Source organism: Euphorbia lathyris, chromosome 6 (genome assembly GCF_963576675.1).
Source record: "Euphorbia lathyris chromosome 6, ddEupLath1.1, whole genome shotgun sequence".
In the NCBI taxonomy this organism is placed as follows: Eukaryota; Viridiplantae; Streptophyta; class Magnoliopsida; order Malpighiales; family Euphorbiaceae; genus Euphorbia; species Euphorbia lathyris.
The window spans coordinates 40,436,828-40,455,974 of NC_088915.1; the positions used below are offsets into that span (position 1 = coordinate 40,436,828).

The window sequence follows — 19,147 nt, forward strand, 5'->3', positions numbered from 1 at the left end:
CCTTCTAATTAATATTATCAGATAATCCTTTAATTTAATTTACAATCATAATCTAATTACAATTATTAAATCAAATTAATTATTCCTAATATAATTACAAATTTCGGCCCCTATGTTAGTGTCTCACTAATTACACTTTCGTCCTCTGGTTCCAAGTCCCATATGCAACCCATTAGGTTCTTTATTGCCACTAGTCGTATATATCCTTTGAAATTAATTCATCACGATTAATACAACATATATATAACGGAATACCGTCGCGAGCTGTTACTAGCAGAACCTATGATATTCCCCCAGAGCAATTAAGAAGTCAGGTTGATAACTGACGTTAACCTTTCCGTATTAGGTATAGTACAATACGATCCTTCATCAACTATATCTTGTCGGTCAATTCCTTATAACCATGGAACGTGTCAAGGTTACATATAACGAAGAGTCTGGTTTTACTTGTATAGGTTGAATTCACTCTGAAAGATAAGTTAAGTGAAATGTTCATTTCTACTCTTAACTCTATCACCTTGCAAGTATTTCAGTTAATTCACCACAAGCGGCCATTTGGATATATCTCCCACTTATCGGGAGTGACGAATGCTCAATCTGACATTAACTATTCTGCAATTACTTTGCGTGATACCCAACCCTGCTCTCACACATGCCAGGCTCTCACCTGCTGGATCATGCTCACACAGAATCAAAGTATCAGACTCCATAATCCAGAATCACTAATTAACGAATGTTTGAGTCTGAGGATTAGTTATACCTACTAATACCAATGAGATGAACAGTTGACACATTAGATAAATCAATCCATACTGTTATCTCAAGTCGGGTCCCAATCCTAATGAACTCCTTCACCGGATCCATGTAACTGTCTAGATATCTAAATATCTAAAGCTTGTGAGACCAGCTTTCTGTCTCGACAGAAAACATTGTTACATGCAACTCTCAACAGTAATATGTCAACCCCTATAACATATTACTTGACTTGGGTTGATTTTAAGTTTATTGATCTTATTATAAAGTATAGTCTCACTTCATGCTTGTATGAACACTTTATAATTACGTAAACAAACTTAGGATTACTTTCTTTATGAAAGATTTGTGCCTTTATATATAGATACATTTTAATGCTATATATTTGATTAAACAAATGACTAAATAAACAATTTATTCATTGATATTTATATCCTAAAACAATTGTCTTTAGGACACTAAACTCCAACAAATGCTTCTTTGGATTAATTACTTTAGCCGAACCAAGGTAAAATAATTAATCGAAAGTTTAGAACTAATTACTCGAGCGATTTTTCTTGAATCTTAAGTAATCACTTTAGCCGGACCAAGGTAAAATAGGTTAAATTAATAAAACTTAATGCTTCTCTAGAGTAATTACTCTAGCCGGACCAAGGTAAAATAATTAATCGAGAGTTTAGAGCCAATCTCGAGAATCTATTAGTTAATAAGAAAAATCGCCATCTTAAAAAGGTTAAGTGTTATTACCAAGCAAAGAGGTTAAGTGAAGCTAGCCTTAGTTTCTTTCAATATAAGTAATCTCTCACCTAATTTGTATAATTTTCATTTCATTTATTGCTTAAGTCTTAACTTGGTTGTCCAACAAACTCTACTTTTTGATTGTTTAAATAATAGATAGTAAGCAAAGAGATTAGAATCACCATCCTCGTGAGAACGATACTCTACTTTCACTTTATTACTTGATACACGACTAAGGTACACTTGCCTTCAGATGCACGTATACGTAAAACACGCATCAAGTAAGAAATGTGGTTAAGTCTAGGTATCGAATCCACGGGATTTATATCCACAAGTTTAAAACTACTCGGTTCTATATGTTATCTAGGTGATTAATACTTTAGGTTGGTTTGGGTAACAAATATAAACTACTCCTAAACTATGGGTGAGACAATTTTCATGCGTTTCAAGCCCTTATGGGATGATACAGATGTTAAGTTACAACACGTGATAAACAATATTTCAGAATATATACGAGTAATAGTTTACTCTTACAAAGAGGGTAAATTACATACGTGGTGTACAACCTTTGTCCATTTTCACACTTTGGTGAACAACCTTCAATTTTGCACATAAAACTGTACAACCTTTTGGTGACCTCCCACTAAAGTATACAGCCGGTAATTGTGACCGGTCAACTCAAAGTCAACGCATCACATCAGTATTTTTTATTCTACCCATTTAACAAAGTGGGACCCACCCTTATACAATCACTAAAATACCCTTATGCTTATAGAAATTACTAAATTTCCATCATCCCCTTCCTTCATTTTTCAGCAACTTCTTTCTCTCTCTAACTCCTCACTCTTTCACTCCTCTATCACTCTCTCTCTCTCTCTCTCTCTCTCAACTGAAAGAAGTCCATAACTAAGAAGCCCAACATTTCAAGCTTCAAAATCAAAACACCATCTTTGAATTTGATCAAACAAATCCTCTCTGCACCGCAGATAATCGCTTAACACATTTTCATACTTAGGAAGCATCTTCCCCATCAGCACATTTTTACACATTTCTTAATACCAGCATTTCAATTTCATCTGTATTCAGATACACAATTCTCTAATTCAAGCTCCAATCCTACCGATTATTTCTCCCCACGCTTAGTGACCCCTCAGTTCTTTCCTTCTTGGTACGTTACGGGTTTTACAGATCTAACGCTTGCTAGAGACCTTTACCCAACAATTCTGTCGTAATTTCTAGCTTCAGTCGTTTCAGGAGAAAAACATGTCCTTGTTTTTCTGCAATTGTACAACTGAATTCTTGTGGCATATCTATGACCTGAAATTCCTTGTGTTTCAATTCGTAGGGAATCATCATCAATTGCTTGCATTTCTCGAGACTTTTTAGTTTCTATAATATGAAGCGTTTTAGAAGAGCATCATTTGCTTTTCTCATATGAAAGAATTTGATCATTTGTATGTATCTTTTGTGCTTCTATTTATCGATTGAGAGAGAGATGGGTTAGAGAGAAAAAAGGTAAGATAGAGAGAGAACGAAGTTGCAGAAAAAAATGAAGGAAGGAAAGGGATGATGGCATTTTAGTAATACATAAAGGTATTTTAGTGATTGGATAAGGAGTGAGTCCCACTTTTTTAAATGAGTAGAATAAAAAATGTTGATGTGGCGTGTTGACTTTGAGTTGACCGGTCATAATTACCGGTTGTATACTTTAATAGGAGGTCACCAAAAGGTTGTACAGTTTTATGTGCGAAATTGAAAGTTGTACACCAAAGTGTGAAAAGGGACAAAGGTCCTTTGTGAATCCTAATGGATTTCGGAGTTTGTAATCAACCTACACAATAATCAATTATGAGAATCAAAGTAAGGAATAAACATCAACAAGTATAGTGAAACTGAAAATCGTAAATTATATATCATTACTATGAAAAGAGTAACTCCGCCTGTGAGGGTCACTTGGTGGCCTTTACAGCCGGTCCCAAGCCCGAAGCGGTAGGTTTGTGGCGGCCAGCGTAAAACTTAGCCACATCTTATGACATGAACCATAATATAAATATCGTTGGGGCGTTCCCTACTCAGCGACGTTCTGCACTTCCTAGACCCGGGTGTAGTGATAAATGTGTAAGGGTTTCTAGGTCGTCGCCCCGAAGTGGCGCGCCACCCCAGGACCCGGGGGTGGTGTCAAATATGCAAGGGTTGCGGGTAAATAAGCTAGTCGACGGTAATGGTAGGGGTAGGGGTAAGGGTAGTAGGTTACGCTTTGAGACATGGAACATATGTTCTTTGACATGAAGATTAGCTGAAATTGTAGATGTTATGAAGAGGAGGAGAATAAATATAATGTGCCTATAAGAAACCAAGTGGGTTGGAGCCAAGGCTAGAGAGGTAGCTCCTCGGGGTTATAAGCTTTGGTACTCAGGAAAGGATAAGGGTAGAAATGGAGTAGGTATTCTTATTGATAGGGAGTATATTGATGATGTAGTAGCGGTGTCTAGGAAGAGCGATAGAATTATGAGTGTTAAGCTAGTGATAGGGGATGAGGTTGTGAATGTCATTAGTGCATATGCGCCACAAATAGAATTAGATGTCTCTATAAGACAAGCTTTTTGGGAGGACTTAGAGGAAGTGGTGCAACAGGTTCCTAGGGATGAAAAAATGGTACTGGGGGTGATCTCAATGGACACGTGGGTTCTAGGCGAGATGGGTTTGAGAGTGTTCATGTATGGTATGGTTTTGGAGATAAGAATGAAGCAGGAAATGATATTTTGGAATTTGCATCAGCCTATGACTTGAGTATCATGAACACATGGTTTATGAAGAGAACATCCCACTTAGTGACTTATCGGAGTGGCGGTAATGCGAGCCAAATTGACTTCTTCTTAGTAAGGAGTGCTTGGAGAAAGAGTTATATTGATTGTAAGGTGATCCCTGGTGAGAGTACGACAACCCAACATAGAGTAGTGGTGCTTGATTTTCGAAGTAGGAAATGTATAAGAAAACAAACACCACAAGTAGAGACTAAGATTAAGTGGTGGAAATTGCAAGGGGAGAATCAACAAAAATTTGTGGATGAGATGACCAAAAAAGATATTTGGACTTGTAATATGGATTTAGATATAGATTCGATATGAACTAAGATGGAGCATAGTATAAGGGAAGTAGCGAAGGAAGTTCTAGGGGAATCTAAAGGTAGCATGCCACCGGGTAAGGACACATCTTGGTGGACGAAAGAAGTATGACAAGCAGTAAAGAGTAAGCGAGAATCCTATAAAATATTGGGGAAATGTAGGAGTGACGAGAACTACGAAAAATACAAAGATGCTAAAAGGGAAGTAAAAAAGGTCATCTGTATACAAGATTGGATACGAAAGAAGGGAAAAGAGACATATATAGAATTGCTCGGATGAGAGATAGGAAGACGCGAGATCTCAGAAAAGTTAAATGTGTGAAGGATGTGGACCAGAACGTCCTAGTTGGAGATAAGGATATCAAGGAACGATGGAGGTCCTATTTTGATGACTTATTTAATGGAGATCGCAGATAAGATGTTGGAGACATAAGTATCCATCACGATATGATAAATCATGAATGCCTGCGGAGAATTCGAAAGGGTGAAGTCAAAATGGCATTAAGCAAGATGAAGTTGAAGAAAGCAGTAGGACCTGATGGCATCCCTATTGAGATTTGGAGATGTTTGGGAGAAAGAGGAATCGAATGGTTGACGACGTTCTTCAACAAAATTTGGAGAAACAATAAGATGCCATCAGAATGGAGGAAAAGTATCTTAATCCCTTTGTATAAGAACAAAGGCGATGTCCAAGATTGTGCCAACTATCGGAGAATCAAATTAATGAGTCACACTATGAAACTTTGGGAGCGAGTGATCGAACAAATGCTAAGGAGGACAGTGAAGATCTCGGAAAACCAGTTTGTCTTTATGCCGGGAAGATCAACTATGGAAGCCATCCATCTAATGAGACTATTAATGGAGCACTATCGAAATAAGAAGAAAGACTTGCATATGGTTTTCATTGACTTGGAGAAAGCATATGATAAGGTACCAAGGGAAGTACTTTGGTGGGCCTTGACAAGGAAAGGCATTTCGCGGAAATATATTGACATCATAAAGGACATGTATGAGGGAGCATGCACGAGTGTACGTACTAGTGTTGGGAAGACTGAAGAGTTTCCTATTACGATTGGAGTGCATCAAGGTTCCGCACTAAGCCCATTTTCTTTTGCCATCATTATGGATGAACTAACAAGTTCACTTCAAGATGGTATACCATGGTGCATGCTGTTTGCAGATGATATTGTGTAGGTTGATGAGACGAAAGAAGGAGTGGAGAGGAAGTTGGAACTATGGAGACAAACTCTAGAATCTAGAGGCTTTAAGTTGAGCCGAAGTAAGACAGAATATTTGGAGTGTAAGTTTAGCGGCCATAGGAGTAGGGAGGCAGGGACAATCACCCTAGATGGGAGAGTTGTTCAGGCCTCGGATTGCTTCCGGTATTTAGAATCTATTATCCAAACGGATGGAGAAGTAGATGGATATGTTGCTCATAGGATTAAAGCTGGTTGGTCGAAGTGGAAGAGTGCTACGGGTTTCCTTTGTGACCCCAGCATGCCTAATAGATTGAAGGGAAAATTCTACCGGACGGCAATTAGACCAGCATTGTTATATGGTACGGAGTGTTGGGCAGTGAAACACTGCCACATCCATAAGATGTCGGTGGCGGAGATGCGTATGTTGAGATGGATGTGTGGTCATACGAGAAAGGATCGGGTGAGTAATGAAATAATTAGGACAAAATTAGGGGTCACATCTATTGAGAATAAAATGAGAGAAAACCGACTAAGGTGGTTTGGCCATGTGAGACGTAGAGCGCTTGATGCGCCGGTTAGGAGAACCGAAGAGTGGCAAAGGGATGTAGTGGTGAGGGGTAGGGGAAGACCTAAGCAAACTTGGAGGAGGGTGATCGAGAGTGATATGAGTTTACTGGGAATTGAGGAAAATATGGTAGTGGATAGGACGGAGTGGAGGGAGCGAATTTGTGTCGCTGACACGACTTGATTTCACGGTTTTATATGATGGTTCATGTTAGCTGACCCCGAATCATTTCGGGACTAAGGCTTTGTTGTTGTTGTTGTTGTACTATGAAAAGAGTAAATACAGAGTACAACCGAATCTAGCACATAGGAAAAGTACAAACTAGTTAACAATGTAAAAGGGAAGAAGAATCAGCCCTTAGATTTAGCTAACCAGACTCAAGGTCGTCGCTTAGGATTCGGAGGTGGAACTCTCGAGCTTGGGGAATGAGGATGGAACGTAACTTTGTCAGGGGAATGAGAGAATTACAACAAGCTCTCAAGGTGTAAAGAACTTTATTACATGAAAATTGCATACTTAATTGAGTGCCAAACACTCCTATTTATACACAAATCAAGCTCGAGGCATAATCGTAATTTATAAAGGCCTTTTGATCATTCACACAAAAATGTTGTAATTAGGGGTCACACGGCGTGTGGGACATGTGGCATGTCCGTTATGTCAGCTTTCACACACTTAAATTAGTTGACTGTTTCGAACACTTGTGGTCAACACGGCGTGTGGAATGTGGCACGCCGTGTGAGTGAGCTTCTGGCCAGATGTGTGCATTTAGGCCCTCGCGCGTCGAGTGAAGAATCTCGTTTTAGCATGTGACACGACGTGTGAGACATCTGACACGTCGTGTTGTTGCCAGATTGATTTTGTCCCCTTCTATAACCACACATCGAGTGGAACATATGGCACGATGAGTGGGACTCTGGAAGAGTATTTTCTCCCTTTCACATGGCATGTGGTGCATTGTTTTTGTGTCTTTTGTCTGTCTTGTGTGTTTCGCATGTGTTCTTCAAGCTTGTAAAATAAAACCATGAAAACTCGAGATTACTTGATTTATTTATTTGTAAATGAAACGAGGCTTGGAATACTAAAAGTACACATTTTTATTACGCCTCGTTTATTTATTGAAATATGCGGAAAAATAAGGATTAAACGTCATTATTAGCTCAAAAATAAACTGTAATTCACCCTAAAAGATAGGGATAAAACGTCCCTATCAGAATGAAACCCCCTAATTCTTTTCATAGAAAATTAAACTATTTTTGTGTCATTTTTCAACCCAACAAAGCTAAAACTTGGTTATCTCACTTTCAAAATCTTTGTTTTATCTATTAAGTGTCCTACTATTTGAAAAACTTCTCAATAATCAAATTATCTTAAAGCAAATCCCATTGTAATTAATTAGGCTCCACTCTCCATCCATGATTCGAAGACAATCCAAAAAGTTGAATAGTTTAGATAATTACGGAGATGCAAAATCATTAACATAAAAAAAAATTGTAAGTTTCAGGAAATGTAAGAACATCCGATCTCAGTATGTAAAAATTCAAAGCCATGTAAATTTGTTATATAATGAAACAACGGAAAAACTCACTTGATGATAGAGTGATGAAGTTCCACCGAAAGCTAATATCAATAAGATTAAGGAAGTAACTATGGACATGCAAACCCAATAACAAATTTTTTTAATTTGAACTAATAACTATAAAACCAATTCTTATTTTACAATTTAAGAACAACAAAATGAACATTACTGAGTTTGCAGTTTTCTGAAAACTGAAGTATATATTTGTCATCTTTGCATCAACAATTATGATCATGCAAGTTAATTAACAAAAGAAATAAATAAATTGTAACAAAGAAAAAAAGAAAAATAGGGGAAAATAGGTTAGATGCTTAAATAGAAAAATCAGAATAGGGAACGATTTTACTCGCTTGTAAGTAAAGAAGATAAAGAATTTAAAATGTGTAGAAATAAAACTCATATCTTGAGAATTGAGAGAGATAATTAAAACTTTAGAAAATGTAAAATAATAGAGGGAAAATCAATATAGAGATACTAATTTTTGATCTTCTCATAAAAGTGTCTGTGTTTAAATTGTAAAGTAATAATTAACATATAAATATAGAAATAATGAGAATTAACTTAATCCGTATAATTAATTATTTTCTTAAGATGCCAACTCAAAAAAATATCTCAAAAATTCTTCTCATTAATATATATCTGCTTCCGCTAGTATAAATTAACTAAAATTAAGGAATCAATATAATTATTTATTTATTTTATAGAAGATTTTTTTTAATGTGACAATTCATACAAAAAAAAAGCTCTGGAACTTTCACCTAAATTTCTCGGTGGATATAACTAAAAGGAGAGGAATATATGTTTTATTTTCAAATTTTGAATTTAGGTAGTGCAAGTAGATTCTTTCTTCTATAGTCTTTGATATTGGAGAAATTATACTCCATCTGTTCAACAATAGATGTTTTTTTAGAGAATTTTTTTGTTTTACGGTACATGATATTTTGCTTCAATCTATGCAGATTAATTTACTTTTACCAAATATACTCCTATTTAAGTTGACTTTTTACCTTCGGAATTACTAGTGGATGCAATTAATACAAGGGTAACAAAATCTTTTACTTAAAAGACATGTATTGTGGAACCGAGGGAATGCCGTATGCCAGACATACCATGTTTGAATCTGAGATATGCCACAGCCAATAAAATTAATACAAGTGGCATTTAGATTAATTTCTCTGACAAGTGCAATGAATTGTAAAAAATCTACCCGTTCGTCTCCTTCCTGCTGTTAGAAACCATCATCAGCAACCATTACGGCAACCATATTGTTGTTCCATTGTTCATTAACATAAACACCTAAATTGCTATGTTTTTTTGAAGTACCCAGATGTAATTTCAACCGTACTTCTTCGATTGAGACCTTATCACCTGTTAATCTGTAAAAGAGGCATCTTTGCTGATATTTATGGTTTTTTGGCAAAACAAAATTGATGGGTATGTTTTAATTTATGTTAAAAGCTTGATTTGGGACTTTTTTATTATGGCTAATCAGATGAAACAACAGTCCATCTTCTTCCCAATTAGATATTACACAACCCTAATTCCTTCAATTTTAAAAAGTCATCCTACCCTCCATGCAGGGGCGGATCTAGGGGGGTAAGGGAGGGTCTCCCGACCCTCCGGAACACCTTTGACGAATAGTGGTTCAGTCTCGAGAAGCCCCCCTAAAATAGTTAAAATTAATACTTATAATGTAGAATGTAATTATATAACATGAAATTAAGTTTGCATAGTTGGTTGTAGTGATAATTAAACATTCTGAGTATTTTTGCACCTTATCTTTACTTCATATTGAATCTCAGTTGATTTGTACCTTAATTTTTCCAATTATGATCAAATTTACCCTTATATTATCAAAAATTTAAAAATTTCGATTTGACTACTATGAATCAAAACCTTAAGTCGTTATTAAAAAAAAATCTTCATGCAATTGAGCCCCTCCGGACCTTGAGCTCTGGCTCCGCCACTGCGTGGATGCAATGTTTATTATTGCCTATAATTTTCATTAAGGTTGAAGCTGGTTGTGAATTTTTATGCCCGAGGAAGAATCCTTAGGAAATTAAGATAAATATTTGCTAGCAGCCATGAAACCAACTTATGCTTCTTCTTCTTCAACTGCGTCGTCTCATGGTTCTCGACACCGGAAAAATACAAGAAATCGAGCAGCAACTTTTAATGACGTTGGTATCCTCCTTATAGGTTTTTGCAATTTTATATTTTATCAGATTCTCTCAACAATTAATCTCCATGTTTTGATTTCACAACATTCCATAACAATCTCCACAGTTACTATTGGATTTTTAGAGCATATATTGAACTGGTTTTTATTTTCCTATTTTTTCCCTTGCAAATTTCTTAAATTATAATAATTATTTGGTGTATGCCGGCAGTATGTATAGAGAAGATTTTATTCTTGATTAAAGTTACAGATGATTTCTAAAAAAACAAAACAAAAAAAGTTACAATGCAAAAAGAAAAGGAAGGAGAAGAGATCGTGAGGAGAGAAGCGAGTGTTGCTAAATTGGAGATAAAATTTAAATGTTTCTATTTTTAATTTTATTTAATTACCCTTTAACATGTGTCAAATTGTAATTGGGCCTAGCAGACCACATCATCTATCCATCCTAGATGATATGCCAGGGCGTATTCTAAATTTTATCTTGATTATTAATAGAGAATAAGGGTGTGAAATTCATTGTAGTAAAAGAAAAGAAATTGTTTGACGTCCGAGAAATAAGTGTAGTATGGGATGATTGAATTATGAAATAAAAAAAAAATGTGGAGTTAAAAGAATTGTAAAAGAGAGTAATTTTCGGATGCAAAGCTGATAATATTCAGAAAAAAGTTGCACAAACTTCTCATGAGGAGAGGACTCGCTCAATAGGCATAGTCAACCAAGGATAAAATATAAACATAAAGACGTTAAATTGGTCAACTCTGTTTGTTATGTAGAAATTGAATCTAATCAAAACAGCCATAGCCATGCTTGCAAAAACCTAATATCAATGTCTTCTTCTTCTCCATTACCTTCTCCTCCTCCTCCAGTGCAACCTAATCTTAATTCGCCGTCTGTAACTATAGTTCTAACCGTAATTCTTCTTGTTTTCTTTTTTATAGGTTTTTTCTCTATTTATTTTTGTAGATGTTTCATGGAAAGTGTCATCAACAGTTGGCATTTTCGACGTACCCCTTCTGGAAATGTTATAAACCCGGACGGTTCCTCTACAACTGATGGCCTCCATCCTTCACTAATCATATTATTTCCTACATTTACTTATTCAACTGTCAAAAAATTGCAAAGGGAAAACTATGGTCTTGAATGTGCTATTTGTTTAGCTGAGTTTGAGGATCAAGATGCACTCCGTCTTTTAACGGTTTGCTACCATATATTTCACCAAGAATGTATTGATCTTTGGCTAAAGTCCCATAAAACTTGTCCCGTTTGTCGTACCGATCTTGACTTGCCTACAGAAACTTTGGAAAAGGCTCGAATATTACTTGATCATCATAATCATCATCATCATGATCAAAATAAATCTATATGTATTGATATTAGAGACGACGAGCAAGAGGATGATAAACACCAGAAAAACAATAGTGCATCAGGAGGAGGAGGAAATGGACAAGTTACAACTCATGATCATAAAAATACAAATGTAGGAAAACTAAATCATTCCCGGTCACATTCAACCGGACATTCGATAGCGACAACTAGACAAGGAGATGATAGATATACTTTAAGATTACATCAACATGTCAAAGTAAGAATTAAAATAGGACATAATGCCACAGAAAGTTGTATTACGTTTGGGGATTTCTCAAACATCACAAACGGAGAAGACTCATCAGGATGTTCCAATAATCCTCATGTATAGTTAATTAATCTTCTGTGTATTCTATCTTTTCTTCTTACAATATGTGTTATACAGAATGCTTCCTTCCGTATATATGAATTTCAACACCTACCTTGCTAACCTCTGCATCATTTTAAGTTACTTGTAAACATAAAACTCATTTCATCTACACTTTCTCTATAACCACATCACAACTATATTAAATTGATTTCAAATGCTAAAAATGCTAATTTCTCTAACACAAATCAAATGACTCAATGGTATGTTAAACAAATTTTATGTTAAAAGCTTATTTTTCAGGTCATCATGTGCTTAACGTGACCAAAAATAGAAACTTCATATGTTAAAATGAAAGATTATGGGTTCAATGTACAAAATCAGAATAATCAAGTGTCTCTTTTTTGTGGAAAAGGATTAACATTAATGAGTCAATAAATAGTTCATAACAGAAATAAGAAAACTAGGAATCTCATAGTAAAACATGGGATAAGTATTAAACCGGGAAGATCTAGCTGAAGTATGAGCCATCCGTCAGCTTGTCGTCTTTCGAAACGGATCAAGAACAGGTCATGTTGAGAAAGAATGGTGCGACAACGATAAAAAGAAAAAAAAAATCTCCAACTTTGAATGATCCTCATTGATAGACAGAATGGCATTCAAAACCAGCTTTGAATCAGACTCCAAAATCACCCTCTAGTACCCACAAGAAGCCACTCACTCCATCGCCTCCAGGACAGCCAATGCCTCACAATCCTTGACAACAGGGAGAAATAGAACTTCTTAAGAACGAGCAGCAACAAAACTGCCAGAATCCCGAAGGACAGCTCCCACCGCTGTCTGGGTAACATCGGAAAATAACGCAGCTGCTCCCACCCTGTCTGGGTAACGTCAGAAAATAACGCAGCGTCTGTATTACATTTGAGGAAAAAGGGCCAAAGAATGCAACTCCAACCCACAACACTAGGAAGGATTCTTTTTTTTTAGCCGGTCATGTGTTTTTTAATGATGTATATAAAATTGACACAACTTGCCAATTCTAGATGATAAATCTAGTATCCGTTACTGTTCATTTTGTTCAAAACAAACATGCCCTTGAGACGAATTAAAAGAACTACATTATCCATCTATCACCTTAGAACAAGAAACAATATTCTGCTTTCCCAGAAAGTGATACTCTATTGGTAAATTTATAAAAGTGGTACAAGTGCAGAGATTAGAGTTGTTTCTCTTTGGACAATCAATCCAGTCGTGATTCATTACAAAGATCAAGATTACAAATGTAATACAACACCTCAACACTACAACAAGTCTACAACTTCACATCGTTAGACCGCTCACTGAGAATCCAACCAAAGGTGCGGCGATTCTTCAAACTTGAAGCTTCATCATTCCTCTGTATGTCCTAAGAAACCCCTATTTCCTTCTCTAACAAATTCCTTATCCAAAGGAAACCATTTTCGTTTTTCTATTCAAAATCATCGATCCAATCACCATATATCCTACTGATTTTGTCGGGGCCCTTCCACTTCTGGTGAGCTCTTTGCCCAGGCCGCTGCATCAGAATCGACGACCTTTGTGATGGGAGTCCAAGGTGATAGAGATCTGAATGGGGAACTGAATTAGCCGATGCAACCACAGTATCTGTCGGGGCTTTTGAAGCCACTCCTCCCAGCTTTGGGTCTGCTGGGGAGGATGAACAATCCTTGATGTCTGTATCCACAAGCCCTCCACCAAACCGGTGTAACTCTGCACCCAATAAATTTGAATTCCTAGGTTAGAAAATTTACAACATATTCCAATCACATTCAAGCAAATAGTGTAAGTAAGACAGTTCCTTTGATGCATTACATTCAACAATGACATGCCAATTAAATGAATGATTAGGTACGCATGTGTTTTCCTAATCCGAGCAATATCATCAAACCAATGACCTATAAATAATACAAAAAGGCTTATAAATTATCAATGAGGAAATTCCATACCGGCCTCCCATATGAAAAGCACATACCTTTCTTCATATGTCTGAATTCAAAAGTCAAGTACTTTACGAGAAACATGAAACTAATTGATGCAGAACAGGGATAAAAGCATCTCTCACTTCTGTAACTTTCCAATTTCTAAGCTGCTCAAAGGTGCAAACAAGACAAGCAACTCACATACTAGTTCGCTTTCACTTCAAAAATATTAAATCTTTGAACCAGCTTTATTAATACCATTGTTAACTGCAACAACATCCTCCCAACCCCTATACTTCTCTCTTGCGGTTTCATCATTTCCACTAATTCCAACCCCTGGACAAACTTTCACAATAACTTTCTTCCCACACGCACTCTTCAATCCAATCCAACATCCTCCATTTAGCAATCAAGTTCTCCCTGTCAAATGCAAATAAGCCCTCTATCTTTTCAAAACCACCACTTCTACCATCAATTCCAAAATCCTACACCTTGGCTTTAATGGTCATTGGTCAACTTCGATCGATCTTTTTATTGACATTTTCTTCCAGACCTTTCATAATGTTATTCAAGAACCTGGGGATTAGGGTTATTTACTTGGTGCATGTCTGAAAGTGGATGGAGAAGCACAAGAGAAAGGGAGATACAGAGAGAAAAGTATGTTGGGGTTGGAGGGGAAGTGGCAATGAAGGTTGTGATATTAAAACCTTTTTTTGATTTAGAAATAAAGTTATATCTATTCAGCAGTATTATTTCATGTATTTTCGATGAGATGATATTGGTAAGTTGAAATCAACATGGAACTATCATTTATAATTACTAAAATTTAAAGAACTAGCTAAAACTGATGCAGCGTCTAGAGTTGGATTTTTGGGTGGCTAAAACTGATGAAGTGCCTAAAATTTAGATTCACTAATAGGACTTCTATCTAAAGCCTCAGATGGAAAACAAGAAGCTTCTACAAATGTTAGAATGGCTCATTCTTCTAGTTCTTATGGAAATTTCCACAATACTGGAATAAGAAAAGGCTACAAAGAAAGACACATTATTACTAATTATCTATCATGTCCTACCATCGTTGGAAAAATAGGGATAACAGACACCGCAAAAGACCTCTAGTGTAGATGGATAGCATAAGACAACAAGAATTCATCGAAACAGGCTTAAAGATGGGGGAAAAAAGAAAAAAGAAAATGAAAAGAAGTATTAGAGATGGATTTGTCCCAGCTCCTGATCAAAATCAATATGTAAACAGCATATCCGGTGATCAGAGTCAGCTATTCCACAAAACTTTTTTGGATGTAGCTAATTTAATGAGTAACATTATTTTCATGTCTAAAGCATCACTAACAGATAGGATTAATCAGCTCAAATAGGGGGGATTTTTTGTTTTCTCTTCTCTTCTGGGCATTTCTTTTGTGTTATGTAATTAACATGTAGGCATACTGAATACAATCTCAAAGCCCTTCTAAGGTCTGAAAAAATCATCTTAACATGCAATTACAGGAAAAATCCAAAATCCATATTCCACGAGCAGCTCAAGAATATATCCGTGTTTACTAAGACATCGCCAATTGAAGATTTACAACATTTTTTATCTACAAATAGCAAATTCAAACGCACAAGCTCAAAATAAATCAACCATAACAAAATTGATGCTATAGCCCATTATAGTGTAAGAGATGTGAATTGTATCACAGAATAAAACATCATAAAGCTTGATCTTCAGATAATGGCCATGCTCGATACATTTTTTTAAAACTTTAGGTCATGACTTCAAAGTTTAGCTTCACTGTACTTCTAAACAAATGCCTGTTTAAAAGAAAAAATTCTATGAACTTCTTCAAAAATTTATATAATGTGACCATCTTTATCCAGTGAGAAGCAAAAGCATGGACTTGAGTTTATACCAAAACATGTGCTTAAATCAAATCGAACAGTGACTGAATCAAACATAGCCCAAACACACGGCATAAACAAAACCTACAACCTCCTGGATATAAGAGAAGCATGGGTGATTGAATCAAATATAAAAATGCAAGATGTCAACTTCTAAAAAATGGGAAATGTCTACTGATTCCTCAATCCATCAACAAAACACAGGTAAAAAACTGCTACTCACATAAAGCGCCAAAACCACTAATGTTGTTTCATGGTAGCTATATAAAGTAACATTATTTTGTAATGAAAAAGAGTCCAATGTGCTTCAAAATATTGTATTATTATTTTTATCCGCTGCAAGGAGGATAGATTTATACTTATAACAGAGAAACACTAAATCAAATAAACAGAATGATGAATATTCTAATCCATGCGCAAAAGGTGCCTCGAGAAACATATAGAAGATAAGACATTAGTAAAATCCACAACATCAAGAATGCTAAAGAAAGCATTGCCATTTAAACCATATATAGCATATTGAGTCTTAGGAGCGGCCTCTTGCAAAAAAAAAAATTGGCAGAATACACCCTTGTGGTGGGACCCCTCCCTGGACCCTCGCTTAGCGGGGACGCGTAGTGCACCGGGTCACCCTTTATAGCATATTGAGCTTCAACCTCCAAATATTGGAAAAAGAGCATGGTAAGAGAAATAAAAGAATCCTCTCATAATGACAGCTTTCTTATTCTGTATCAATAGTGACCAATGAAAGTTTACAAATTTGAAAAGGATTTATCCTTTTTTTAGTCCATCTTCTACGTCAAAGAATCTTTATTCAAGCATAACACTTGTCTTCAATTAATTTTGTTCAACTCAATAACGTGACACTAATTATAACCTAGAACAACACAAGCTCTCAAACTCTTCCTACCATTCTTTGAACAGGGCCCGAGTCAATAATTTAAAATGAAATCACCCTTCTTCAAATGGCTGACCTCCTGCATTTTCCCCAATAGAAATGATTTGCAGACAATAAAACAAGTCACTAATATCATTAGAAAGGTCTATGATTTATCATTGTGCGTTCCACTCAAACACCCTCCCCATCTACTCTCCTCCCAGGTTCATGAAAGCACCCTGATACAAGCAACAGAGGTTTCACAAAACATATCGAGCGATTAAACACTCCACACCTCCCAGAAATGATAATTTTGAATAAGAAGTCAACCAGGGTCAGTTGGTCACAAAAAATACAATTCAGCAATCTAATTCTGAGCATCCCCTTTCCATGGTTCTTTTAACTGAATTTCACTTTACTTGAATCAGCTACCAACCTTTTTTCCCAACTCTGTTTCTGTCAACCATATGCAAGTCAAATTACTAAGAAGTAATACCTAACAGAAAAAGCATTGTTCATGTCAAGACACTAATAAGATATAAATTACTCATTAAGAAACTAGGACAAGCAATATTCATCTTATATAAAACTGGATGAATGGAGTCCTTATGCGGAAAGTCAAGATAGCTAATATCATGAATGTAAATCAAATCCATCACAAGCAACGCACACAAAACATCACCAACACCATAGATTTTAATATATTTGAAGTTCAGTCAGTATATAAACCATAAATAGAAAATCTTATCAGCAAATAAATCCAAACCTAGAATGCTCCTTGGTAGCAATTCAAACCTAACAATGCATACCTGCACTTCCATGAGCAAAATGGCACTTATTCCCAAATGGACAGTACCCGGTGAGTTCCCACTTGTTGCAAATCCGAGTTTTCCAATTTGAAGGCTTCACATTTGCTCCGTTCCCATTCCCGTTCCCATTTCCATTCCCGTTCCCACCCGCACTAACCCCAGCACCTGCACCTGCATTAGCACTTCCTCCAGACCCTGCATACCCTCCTGGGCCCAAACTTATTGCAACACTCTCTCTATTCTTGGACTGCTCATCATGCAAAAATGTGCAATTATCTCCATAAGGGCAACCCTCTTCTGTGTAGAACTTTTTGCAATGCCTCCCTTTATATGACCTCTGCGAGTCCCCTGCAAATCCTCCAACAACTGATGGAATTTGAAATTCCTCTCGAATTTCCAAGACATTCCCTTTGTCTTCCTCATGTGCTGCAACAATTTCTTGCCAGTTTGGAGGTGGACGCCGAAGCTCCTCTATGCTATGTGCAAAATTGCAGTTTGTAACGTATGGACATGTGCCAGCCCGAAATTTGCAGCACAGTTTGGTCTTGAAAAACATTTTTCCTATGGATTTCTTGGAATTTGATTCCTGGGAGTTATTTTTGGACTTTTTGTTCGGTGGTTCACTGCCAGAGCGTGTCTGCGAGGATTGAAAGTTGGAATTGGAGGGAGTGTTGTCGTCGAAGTTGTGCCAAGCACGATAATCATCTTCTGTGGCCCAAACGGAATTGGGATCAATGGAATTTGGAAGCCAGTTCTCAGGTCCTGTTCCAGGAATCACATGGACAACATTTCCACTCGAAAAATCTCTACTGTAATCCATTAAATAATTAAAAACTAACCAAAGATATCCAAGTTTGAAGATTTCGAAATCTAGAAATAAAACAGTCCATAAATTACGAAACCCATCAACTCAAATTGATACAAATGAACTTGCTAAAATACGAAAAATGGGCATTGAAAAACAAGAGTTTTTTCGGTAAAAAACAAAACCCTAACTCGCAACCAAAGAAATAAACGGCAATTCCAGCTTACCTGAATTCAGTTAGAATTGGAGTGAAGAAGCAGAATTTCAAACCTCTAGATAACGGGGTCTGGATGAATAATACATCTAGAACAAGATTTTTCAACTTATTGAAAAGAAAAAAGAGTAAAAATTACAAAGACAATAATAACAGATACAATTTACAAAAAAGGAAAGTTAACATGAAATTGAATGAACAAATAGGAAATGGATAAGGTACAGATCTAAAAGGCATTTAAATGGAGAAAATGGAAGTAAAAATAGCTAAAAAAGGAAAGATGGACAGAGATATAGAAATAGATTCGGTTAGGACAAAGGAAGAAGTTGAGTTTACAGACATACACAAATGTTAGAAATGAGAAATAATGGGTGCCATAAAAGGATCAAAGGATCAAAGGATCAAAGATGGAGGACTAAGCTTTTTAATTTTACCTCTTTGTTCCTACAATTTGTAGGCGAAAAATCTAATGCATTTTTTAGATTTGAGGAACTGCCGCTGCAAATAAAATATAGTTTAATAAAAAAAACAAATCAACATTAAATGATGGTTTCCTTTTATATCTTGTTTTATTTAAACAAAATAAAATGATTCTTAGCTTCAAAAAAAAAAAAAAAAGATTTTTGTTAGTCACTTCTCTCCATAAGATTTCTTACTACTCCTTTGTCAAGTAGTTACAATGAAATAAAATAATTTAATACATCTCTAAAGATATTATTTAATTTTAAATTTATTTAAACTAATATATTAACCTTTTTAAATTCTTTTATAATTAT

At 35.9% G+C, this 19,147-nt stretch overlaps 1 protein-coding gene across 1 annotated transcript; it reads right to left on the minus strand.

Annotated features, from left to right (window-relative positions):
* Nucleotides 1-12,968: 12,968 nt before the first annotated feature.
* LOC136232349 (zinc finger CCCH domain-containing protein 12) lies at nt 12,969-18,888 on the minus strand. Its single transcript, XM_066021449.1, has 2 exons — nt 17,353-18,888; nt 12,969-13,558 (listed from the first exon to the last, which is right to left on the minus strand). Exons 1-2 carry the CDS (start codon nt 18,170-18,172, stop codon nt 13,278-13,280), a joined length of 1,101 nt encoding a protein of 366 aa, XP_065877521.1. The 5' UTR covers nt 18,173-18,888; the 3' UTR covers nt 12,969-13,277.
* Nucleotides 18,889-19,147: the final 259 nt, after the last annotated feature.